The 12,080-nt window shown below is 41.0% G+C and overlaps 1 protein-coding gene across 1 annotated transcript in view; it reads left to right on the top strand.

Annotated features, from left to right (window-relative positions):
* The first annotated feature begins 290 nt into the window (after positions 1-290).
* LOC114887681 (olfactory receptor 56A1-like) overlaps positions 291-12,080 on the top strand; it is a 35,234-nt gene continuing 23,444 nt past the window's right edge. Inside the window, 3 exon segments of the mRNA XM_029209485.1 lie at positions 291-2,009; positions 2,011-3,516; positions 11,046-11,160. Of these exon segments, the coding sequence (XP_029065318.1) occupies positions 1,453-2,009; positions 2,011-2,392 (939 nt within the window). The 5' untranslated portion in view covers positions 291-1,452 and the 3' untranslated portion in view covers positions 2,393-3,516; positions 11,046-11,160.

Genomic DNA, 12,080 nt, shown 5'->3' with positions numbered 1-12,080 from the left:
CCTGCAGACAGTGGCATGAATAAGCCTCCAAGTTCCAACATGCATTTTGTGTCATGCCCAGTCCATCCTCTGAAGTCCACCGCACAGACCCTCAGTGACCAGTATTTGTAGTAGTTTTTAAAAATATTTATTAAAATATTTTAAATTTTAAATTAAAAAAATTTATTTTATATTGGAGTATAGTTGATTAACAATGTGATAATTTCAGGTGTACAGCAAAGTGATTCAGTAATGCATATACATGTATCTATTCTTTTTCAAATTCTTTTCCCATTCAGGTTGTTACATAATGTTGAGCAGAGTTCCCTGTGCTATACAGTAGGTCCTTGTTGGTTATCCATTTAAAATATAGCCACCATTCGTAGTATTGATCAGAGCTTCTCCTTTCCCTTCCTCAGGATTCCCTTCGGCACTGCAACTCTGGTTAATTCTCCACTTTCACTTTCCTTCCTTGAAATTTCCCATCAGTGTAAACACCAAGGTCCAGGAACTAAAAAACCCTTTTCAACAGGCTTTTGTTAAGTATCTATGAGGTGTTAGAGAATGTTGGTGTGTATAAATGAAAAGTGCATGTTATTTGACCTCAGATATTTGAGTCGGGTGGAGGGAGACAGAAGGGTACAAAATCTATGTGTAAAGGGCTACAAAGAAACTATAATAATAGTAGAAGTTGCATTCTCAATGAACTAACTACTTCATTTATCTTACTTTCCTTCTGAATTCATAATCTTTCCCCAGACAAATAGGTATGCTACAGTATGTTTCATTTCTGTCTTGCTCTTTTCTTTAATGACAAGCTTGAAACGAACCTTTTAGCTACATAGTCAGCCCTCCCTATTTACACTTCCTCACTTAAGAAATCTTCAACTCCTTTCATTCTGGTTTCTATTGCCACCAGTCCAATGAATTAGTCATGTTCAGATCACTAATGATACCCTTTTAAAAAAGCTTAATGGTGGGGCTTCCTGGGGCTTCCCTGGTGGCGCAGTGGTTGAGAGTCCGCTTGCCGATTCAGGGGACACGGGTTCGTGCCCCAGTCCGGGAAGATCCCACATGCCGCGGAGCGGCTGGGCCCGTAAGCCATGGCCGCTGAGCCTGCGCGTCCAGAGTCTGTGCTCCGCAACGGGAGAGGCCACAGCAGTGAGAGGCCCGCGTACCGCAAAAAAAAAAAAAAAAAAAGTTTAATGGCCATTCATATTCTCATGTTATTAAACTTCTGCTTAGCTGACAAGTTGGTCCCGTGCTCGTTAAAATTTTCATTGAGAAAGCAACTTCTACATTATGCTATTGTTTTGCTTTTCTTACACTGGTACCATACTGAATTAATTTGTTGAACACTTTTAATATTGTAAGGTACCTATTGTTATTCTTGAAGTCAATTAGATAAAATTACCTCTTGTATCTGCCCAAGAAAATAGTCAAGAAAAGACTTCTCAGCTCAAGATTCATTGGATGGCATCACCCAGCAACGACTCCACAGCTCCAGTCTCTGAATTTCTCCTCATCTGCTTCCCCAGCTACCAGAGTTGGCAGCACTGGCTGTCCCTGTCCCTCAGCCTCCTCTTCATTCTGGCCATGGGGGCCAGCGCCACCCTCCTGATCACCATCCAGCTGGAGGCCTCTCTGCACAAGCCCATGTACTACCTGCTCAGCCTGCCCTCCCTCCTGGGCATGGTGCTCTGCCTCACTGCCATCCCCAAGGTCCTGGCCATCTTCTGGTTTGACCTCAGGTCCATCAGCTTCTCTGCCTGTTTCCTCCAGATGTTCATCATGAATAATTTCCTCGCCATGGAGTCCTGCACACTCATAGTCATGGCCTATGACCGCTATGTGGCCATCTGCCATCCACTGAGATACCCATCCATCATCACTAACCACTTTGTGGCCAAGGCTAGTGTCTTCGTTGTCATACGAAATGCCCTTCTCACTGTACCCATTCCCATTCTCTCTGCCTAGCTCCTCTACTGTGGGAAAAATGTCATTGCGAACTGCATCTGTGCCAACCTGTGTCCAGCTCTCCTGTGACAATTTCACCCTGAACAGAATCTACCAATCTGTAGCTGGTTGGACCTTACTAGGCTCAGATTTCATCCTCATCTTCATCTCCTACATCTTCATCCTAAGAGCTGTGCTCAAGTTCAAGGCTGAGGGGGCTGCAGTCAAGGCTCTGAGCATGTGTGGCTCCCACTCCCTCCTCATCCTCTTCTTCAGCACCATCCTGCTGGTTGTGATGTTGACAGATGTGGCCAGAAAGAGCATCCCCGTGGACACCCTGATTCTGCTCAATGTTCTTCACCACTTCACATCCCTTGCCTTGAACCCTATTGTATATGGGGTTCAAACCAAAGAGATTAAACAAGGAATTCAGAAATTGCTGCAGAGAGGGATGTGAATATGTAGAATAGATTTCTAATTCTCTCTCCCCTTCCTTCTCAGTGATTTTGCCCAGACGTGAGCTAGAGAAAAGCCTGACCCAGGTTTCTTCCTTTATTCTTACCTATTTCAGGATGGGGTAGGCAAGAGGAAGAAACTCATTTTTCTTGAGTAATTGCTTTGAGCCTGGGCAATTATAGTGAAGTAAATTAATCTTCACAACATTCTTGTAGGTACTATTACTTCTATTTTACATAGCAGAAAAAATATAATTTTAAGAGAACAAACTGCTGGAGATCATATATCTGGGAAGTGATAGAGCAGAGATTAAAATCTAGGCTCTACAGCCTGGTGTCTTTCTAGAGAAATGCCCCTTCTTGTGCAATTGAAGCTGGAGACCAGGCTTCTACCCTACTCTCCTTTGCCTGTGTTTTGTCCTTCTGGATGTCCATAGGTGTTTCCTGCTTGTACCTACTATTCTGAGAGCCAGGGGTTTCTCAGAGAAGGCAGAGTCCTGTCTGACAAAGCATCTGCAGGACCAAAGGGAAAGAGCACTCATAATAATATAAAGCAATGCCAGCCTCCTACTATGTCCTACGCAGCCTCACAACCTTCAGGGAGTCTAGAGAATGAGGATACAGGTTGAGAGAGGGGTATGGAGGGGGGATACCAATGGGGTAAAAATTGGGAAGTCAGGTCAGTGTGTTGACCACTTCTCCACGTGTTTAAGCTGCACATGCAGTGAACTGAAAGTCAAGTCTTACTTGTTGACTCTTCCCAAGAGCTCTAGTTGAAGGTGGGAAGACACAGCACAGTGTCAGGTTTCTGGGTAACAGCAGGTCCAGTCAGGAGAAAATAAATCCCACTGGCTATTTTAATTTTTTAAAATTTATTTATTTATTTATTTATTTATTTATTTTTGTGGTACGCAGGCCTCTCACTGTTGTGGCCTCTCCCTTTTGCAGAGCACAGGCTCCGGACGCGCAGGCTCAGCGGCCATGGCTCACGGGCCTAGCCACTCCGCGGCATGTGGGATCTTCCCAGACCGGGGGACGAACCCGTGTCCTCTGCATCGGCAGGCGGACTCTCAACCACTGCGCCACCAGGGAAGCCCCACCACTGGCTATTTTTAGAGAATTTAAGGTAAGCACTTGATTAAATAAGTATTGCAGACTTGAAAACCAAAAAAAAAAAAATGGAGGGGGATGCTGAGGTAACACAGAGAAGGAAGAACCTTCCTGCAGGAAGAACCTTATACTTGGAATTCCTTGGTGGTCCAGTGGTTAGGACTCCACACTTCCACTGCAGGGGTCACAGGTTTGATCCCTGGTCGGGGAACTAAGATCCCATATGCTGCGTGGTGTGGCCAAAAACAAAAAACACTGGTCATTAAAAAAGAAAAAGAACCTTATACTTGGGAAGCATTGGGTCGTTAGGAGACAACAGGTTGGTGGTGGGCTCGTTGAACTACTCTCACAACTCTGAGGACGGGTGCTGCCTCTGAATGCTACTAGTGTCACAGGACCTCCAAGGATGTGCCCTTACAGCCTGGACTGAGACCTCTGAGGTAGGACTCTATCCTGCTGGTGGTATCTCTTAGGGAGTTCAGTGAGGCTGATTTGATCCTGGAAGTTCTAAAGCCCAAACAAAACCCAAACCCAAACAAAATCCAAAACCCAACCAACCAACCAACCAACCAATCCTGGAGGCTAAAACCAATTCCATTGCCAGGAGGAAGAGTCATTGCTGAGGGAAACTGACGAGAGGAAGAGACAGGAGGGACAAAATATCCCCTCCTCTGCTTCAACCTTTCAGTCTTTCTCTGTTGCTCTCTGTAGGTGGAAACTAAGAGGGAGCCGGCTGACCAAGGGTCCTATAGTCTAAGTCCCAGCATCACAAGATGTTTGGATGGGAGGGTCTAGGGCTGAGAGACAAGAGTTAATTATTGGCACAGCTCCAATTGCTTGAGTCTGAAAACTTAGTACCACATGAAGGACAGCTATAGCAGAACTCTGCAGTACAGCATGCCTCCCAGTGAGACAGAGACAGAATCAAGTCCTCTGGTGCAGACAAAAAAAGAGATGTGACATAATGCTATAGGGGCGCTTTCATAGTTAGGAAAGAATTTGGCATTAAGCCGGCAACAGGAATGGAGATCAACTGCCCCACCCTGTGGGGATTAAAGTAACTGCAACTCAATGCTGATGTGGGTTCCAGGGGCAGATTCTTCTAAAGCCACACTCAATAACAGTGGGAAAGAAAAATGACATCCATTTCCCTACAAGAAGGGGCTCTTACTGCCCTCAGACATGCTTCTTATTTACTCAAGGCAGAGCCACAGGTATGATTCAGTATTTATCATTTTTTTAAAAAGAAATTCTTTAATAGGAATTCTCTCCATCTCATGGTTGCCGGAAGAATTTTATGCACCACCATCTCCTACTGTCCCTCAGAGGACAGAAGGGCCAACTTCAATACCACTTGCCTAATGATACTAATAATCTCAATGTCCTTATATATTGATAATAATTATAGTAATAATCATGAAATTAAAAGCTCAAATATTTTGAACACTTGCAATATACCAGTGTTTGTGCATGATAACATTTAATTTTCATAAGAGCCTTCTGTGGATGATTATAAAAATGAGTTTTAAAAAAAGATCTAACAGAAAGAATATAATTCATAGGAATATGGTACATGTTGTCAAGGAATATTTTCAAACATCTGGTCTACTCTGTTGGTCTGTAGGAGTGCTTTCTCTACCTTTGTTATGCTTTCCCAGCTGCAAACCCAGAAAGAACTCAAATAAGAGTCTGTTAGTTGGGCAAAATTCAGGTCTTAATTCCTCAGCTAGGCTTCTCTAGATCAATGCAAACAGCTGACATAATTATGAGAAGCTTGACTCAAACTGGGAGCACACGGGGATAGATAGTACCAACTTGTTGTAGGGATTTGTAAGGATGTAGGGACCAACACACCAGTTGTCATTCCTCACAGTAACTAGCACAATTTTTGCTCATCCAGGGGCTCAGTGAACATCCCCTTATTTACGAGACTGAAGTGATAAGTCAAGAGTTGACAGTGTCTACAGTGCATCTCTAGTTTCATAGAAGCAGGGCACAAACAGATATGCCATGTACATAAGGGTGGCTCTCTGCTCTGGTTCTAAGGAGAGAAGTTAAGAGGACCACAGGTTCTCACAGAATTGTCAAGCCCAGTGCAGGTGGTTCAAGGAATGGGACACAGTGGTCCTAAGGTAGGCTTTGGGGTGAATCTACATGTAGAAAAAGGGGATGGAGGAACAGGATAGTCAAAGAGCCCAGTCTTGAATGGCAGACACAACTCTGCTGTGAAGTTCCCATAGCATTAAAAAACATGCTTAGTAGAGATCTCTGGACACTGTCTTGAGTGGATAGAATGAATTAGCATAAACTGAAGGCATTTTAAGTTGGTGGGGTATAAATGTACAAACTTCCAGTTATAAATAAGTATCAAAGATGCAATGTCCAGCATGATGACTCTAGTTAAGCTATATTTGAAAGTTGCTAAGAGAGTAGATCCTAAAAGCTCTCATCACAGGAAAAAAGCATTTTTCTTTTTCTTCTTTTTGGTACCTATATGAGACATTGGATATTAACGAAACTCTTGTGGTAGTCATTTCACAACATATGTATAACTTAAACTTATAAGTGCTGTAGGTCAATTATATCTCAATAAAACTGAAAGAAAAAATAAAATAAATAAAATGGTGGGATACAGATATTTTCTCAGTTTAACTGAGATCTATGAAGAATCACGGTGCTACAATAGGCTGACTGTGATCCAACTGTCCTGGAAGGGGTGCACTAAGAACACGAGAAGGGGGGAGAAGTGACCTACTAAGGCCACTTACTTTACTCCCCGGGTTTGCAGGTTAGTCACATTTGCATGAGGAACACAGAGCCTTTTGAGAAAGAAGATCTGAAACCACTGAACACTGCTATTCAGGACCAGAGCAGATTTAAATCAAGATGCAGTGGCAAGAGAGAGCAACAAGTTCCCTGGAATTAAATTATCTGGAGGAAAAAGGGAGTCTATGCTGGTGACCAATGCCCATAACAAAGACCGAAGTATTGCTGAGGGAACAAAACTACGTTTTCCACAGTGGAGTTTGGGGACCTCTTAGTATATAGTCATCTGATACTCTACTGTGCTTTGGGATATATTCTAAGCATACGGGTGTGAAGGATGAGAGCTGTGACCTCAGAGGCAGACTGTGGAACCTCAAGGCTGTGCAGCCAGGGAGTCTAAACAGGATGGCGTTACTGCAAGGCATAGAGAAACGCTTTGTTGCTGACATGTCAGTATTGCTGCCCTGTGGCTATAAGTAGGAATAGCAATACTTTAGTTCTCAACCTCTGCTTGTTTATGAAAGGGGACTGACAACTCTGAAAAACTGGCATTCCAACACTCAGGGGGAGTGGTAGTGAGTAGCTTCAAGAAGAAAATACTGTACTTCCTGCTCATAAGCACGTGGGGAGCTGAATGATTAATTTAAAAAATAAAAGGGATATAATTTATTCTCTGGTTTCCTTTTTTCTTCTGGTTTCCTTTTTTTCAGTGACATTTAAAAACAATGTCAAATCAATAGCATGAATCAGGTATTCACAAGGGTATATTGTATTATTATATTTAATAAGATGTTATATTAGCAGTATTTTGCTAAGGACTGTATGTAATAACAACACTTATTTATTTCTTCATCTGCACATCCAAAATTTAGTTATTGAGTGCTTTATGTGTGATGAGCACAGTAGTGATTAGCATAGATGTTACCAAGAGGTAAACTACTTTCAGAGAGATTATGGTCAAAATAGCCCATGAATTATCATTATTCCCAATTTTGCAGGCTAGGCAACTGAGTAAAAAGATAAAATTCTAATGGTCATTCAACTAACAGGGACAAGGATGAAGAGAGATAAATTAGGCATATTTGCTACTAAATCTACTTTTCCTATTGTATTGTCTAGGGATTGAGCTACACTTTTTGACTTCAATTAGATAGATTTGTAGTTTTCTGAAGTTTTTCATGTTCCAGATTATAGATATAGATAGTGCACATCAAAACCCGTCATGTATCGAATTAGTAAATACACGTAAAGTTAGTTACTACAATAAAGGTATCACAGGAATTTAGCACAGTACAAGTTTACTTCTCATCCACATCCTGATTTCAGTGCATGCGGGCTTTGCTTCATGTCAACATTTAGGGACCCATGCTTCTATCATATGTGGGTATTCCACATTACCCTTTGAGACCTCCACAGGTCCTTTTGAATCTGGCTGTCACACAGCGAAGGGAGAGAAAGTGCAGGATCTTGTGGGATGTTTCAGGGGCCAATCTGGGAGAGATTTACATCATTTTCTCTATCATTCCATTGACCAGAATCCTCACATAAATCTAGCTGCCTAGAGGAGAGGCCAGGTGACTAAATATTTATTTCTTAAGAGAAATGACAAAAGAGAGACTCTCACATGTAAAACGTTCATAACCTCTTCCCAAGTGAGACTACCCAAACTCTCATCTAGTCGCTGTATGCAGCACAGAGTCCAAGATCTACAGGAGTGTGTGGTCATCTCCATCCTGATGTGGTTCCTCTTGGACCAATCATCCTCTTTCTCCCATTACATATTTGGCGTACCGCAAAAGAAAAAAAAATTAATGTTTTTAATTAATTAATTAATTAAATTTAAAAGTCAGTGAAATAATTACTTTTATCAGTGTTTTAGACAATGAAACTGAAATATGGGGAGTTTAACTGCTCAATTCATACAGCTGGCAATAGCCCAGCCAGGATACTAAACCTGGCTTCCACACTTAAAATCCAAGCCTCTTTACACTGAAAGTGAGTGTCTGGAGGCTCTTTCCCAAGAGTATATGGCATATTGATCAATCTGTCACTCAGTGGAGAGTAGGAAGAATGAGGCATAGTGATCATTATAACATGTTTATTATTTGGTGAACTAAGCAATCCATTTGGCTAGGAAAAAAGGACTTTGCTGCAAAAGGAAAGTGAAGTGATGATACTAAGCAAGGTAGTATTTTCCCACAACAGGAAAAAAACATCTCAGAAATATCTTCTTGCTGATACTAGTTGGCTGGATAAATGTAGTACAGAACTTCTCAGACTCCTTTTAAGTCAGTAGTGTATCTGGGAAGTCAAGGAGACTGCTCTCACCTCAGCCGTGAGGAAGCAAGACACATGGACCCATAAATACCCTCCTTTGGCTCAATCTACAGACAAATCAATATTTACTTTTTCAGAAGTATGTGTCTAAGAAAAGGCTCAGCCTATCTCTCAAGCAGGACACAGTTCTTAATTCTATTATAAACATCCAAGTAAATGTAATAGATTCAGTGACTTTGTTGAGGAAATTCACCAAGGTCTGTTTGTCCCTAGAATATTGACTCCTCTAGTCTCCCTTCCCAATTATGTCCCAACAACAGTGCCTCCTGGTAGACAACAAACTGCATAAACTCAAAGGCTGGGTAGAAAATCATTGCTTGTTTGAATCATATACGGGACTCCTGATGTCACCATGGCAGAATGGCAAGGCAGGTCTCAGGAATACATTTAGATGGTCCTGGGCAGGGGACTGGGTCTGGGGAAGGATTCAAATCCCTGCATTCCATCCATTGAACTTCTATCCCTGAGATGCAGCTTACCGACGTTCCACCCAGTGCCTTCTCTTCCTTCCTACCACAGGTGATGGGGAATCACTGGAAAACATGGAAGTGATCTAAAAGTGTCCCTTTGCCTTTCTCTCTTATGAGTCTAAAATAAAAGATGGTGAATTGTTTAATAAAACATCTGTAAGAGGCAAACAAGATGTAGATCAGTCTCTAGGGCAGACAGTGTCCCAGAGAGACCAGGAGAACCACAGAAACCTCCAGAGGTTCTCCTACCACTTCTCACTATTCTCACTCCACAAGTTGGATTGTAGCTTGGCAATCAATGTGTATATATGATAGAGTCGAGGCTAATTTTTCCGAACAAATTCTTTTTCCTCGTAAACACAAATAAATTTACATTTTCAGACATACCTACAATTGTGTGAGGCTGTAAGACTAAGCCTGTCCAAGGGAATGGCATGCAGCTCTTCCAGGAATGGCTTTTACCACCTCCTTGATGCCCTCTGCACTCTATCCGCCTCCTCTGGTTAGTTGCAGATAAACCACTGGAACACACGAACCCATGGAAAATGGTGGAACCACACAGTGGAGGAGGCTAGGACACTGAGTGACTGCAAGGAAGAGAGCTTTCCCCTTCCACATTGCATTGGACTGGATGTTATTAAAAAATATAAAATTGTTTTGTGTTAAAACACTGACAAATTGGAATTGATTTTTTGATAGCTGGAAGGTTATTCTAACTAAGGCTGCAGACAATGAGAAAATTGACATCCAGTGCTAGAAAGATCACCTAACAAGTTGACCTGTCTACTAAATGGCAATTCTAGGGAAAAGGTTGAAAGAATTCAAAATAATAATGTGTGTTTGAGATTGCTGATTTCACTTGACAAGTTATTATGAGAAATAAATGAGGTTAGCAGAAAGTTAGCTGGTTTTCAAGCAGAAATGAATCATAATACATAAAGGCCATAAATATAAAGCCTTGAAGAATTTTCCTAGTACTTGGGAAGTCAAAGGTTAAGAGAAAGATTTAGAATGCCTTTAAGTAACAAAGACTCATAGAAAGCAGCCCTGAGAAGAGACTACATTATGTGGATAGCTGTCCTACTAAAGTCTGATAGCCTTAGGTAGACACAGTTATGTAGAAAAGCAGTGGCATGGGGAAAGCAAAAAGACATTAAAAAAAGGAAAAAAAATAAATTTTACCTAAGAAAATCCTTGTTAAGTTTCGAGAGGGTTCGTTGCCAAAGAAACATGAGCTAGGCTTTTAAAAATCCTTTTGATTAAAAATTAAAACAATTTTTAATATTTTACAGACATGAAGCAGTCTCCATATGTAGTATCTGCAAAAGAAGTCACATTCTCCAATGTCTGCTTCATATAAGGCAATGGGGGACATTGAAGAAGGTACAATCCCACATATGCAGAAAAAGGGACATAGAAAACAATGGCCAGGAGAGATTCTCCCAGAGTCATATCCAGGACCTAGTCAGGGAACTTATTCTACTGTCAGGAGATGAAAGTATTGCAAGGCCTGCCCCCAAAGTATTCCAGAATTACCACTGACAAGTTCTTGTTAAATGTATTCCATGTTTCACATCAACTGGGAATCTTTTTGACTGGTATTCAGTTTCTGCTCCACCATTAAACGTGTGGTAGTAGGAGGAAGATGACTGGTCCAAGAGAAACCACATCAGGACCTGATGGAAATGACCACACACTCCTGGAGATCTTGGACTCTATGCTGCATATAGTGGCTAGATGAGAGTTCGCTTAGCCTCATTTGGGAAGAGGTTATGTATGTTTTACATGTGAGGGTCTCTCATATAATTTCTCTGAAGAAATAAATATTTAGTCACCTGGTGTCTCCAGCTAGATTTATGTGAAGTTTCTGGCCAATGGAATGACAGAGAAAATGATGTAACTCTCTCCCAGATTGAGTCCCTACAACCTCCTACAAAATCTTGCACATTCTCTCCCTTCACTTGCCTGACAGATTCAGAAGAACAAGTGGCAGTCTGTAAGGGACAAGAACATGAAGGAGCCAACTAATGAAAGAAACATGGGTCTCTAAATGCTGATGTGAAACAAAGCCCACCTTCATTGGAATGGTATGTGGATGAGAAGTAAACTTTTATTACATTGTTACTGTGATATCTTTGTGGTAGAAACTAACTTTACTTGCACTGACTAATTCAATATATGTTGGGATGCGTAGGGCTCTGCCTTTGTTATTTACAATCTGGAGCCTGAAAAGCTTTAGAAAACTACAAAACTATCCAGTTGAAGTCTAACTATGCAGCTCACTCCTCGAAAATGTAGTAGGAAAAATAGATTTATGTAGCAAATGTGCCTAATGTCTCACTCTTGACTCTGGTCACTATTAATTAAATGATCATTAGTAATTTATCTTTTTGCTCAATTGCCTAATCTGCAAGATTGGGAATAATGATAATTCATGGGCTATTTTGAACGTAATCTCTTTGAAAGTAGTTTACTTCTTGGTAACTACCTATGCTAACCACTACCGTGCTAATCACACATAAAGCACTCGATAACTAATTTTTGGTTGAAAAATGAAGAAATGAATAAATGTTACTATTATATATAATTTGTCCTTAGTCAAACATTGCTAATGTAATATGTTATAAAATACTGAGATTAAAAAAAATACTGAGATATACTCTATCCTTATGAATACTTGACTCATGTCATGGATTTGATATTGACTCTTCAATGTCAATGGAGAAAAGAAAATCAGAGTATAAACTGTTATATATCTTTTATTTTTTAAATTAATCATTAAAATCCCCACGTGCCTTATGATCATGAAGTACACTATTTTCTTTTTTAAGCTATCCACTGACCCTCCGCTAGCACTGGAGATCCCAGGAGTTTTCTGATTTCAAAGTTGTCAGTTTCCTTTCAGACACCAAGCAGAAGTTAACTGGAATCACTTCAGTATTGCTATTCTGGTTAATAGCCACGAGGAGGCACTGTTGAGTTGCCAACAATGAAGCATTTATTTACT

Source organism: Monodon monoceros, unplaced genomic scaffold, assembly GCF_005190385.1.
Source record: "Monodon monoceros isolate NGI ecotype Baffin Bay Population unplaced genomic scaffold, NGI_Narwhal_1 Super_Scaffold_7, whole genome shotgun sequence".
NCBI classification, from domain to species: domain Eukaryota; kingdom Metazoa; phylum Chordata; class Mammalia; order Artiodactyla; family Monodontidae; genus Monodon; species Monodon monoceros.
The sequence above is the reverse complement of the archived record's forward strand: the minus strand, read 5'-3'. Positions and strand labels throughout refer to the sequence as shown.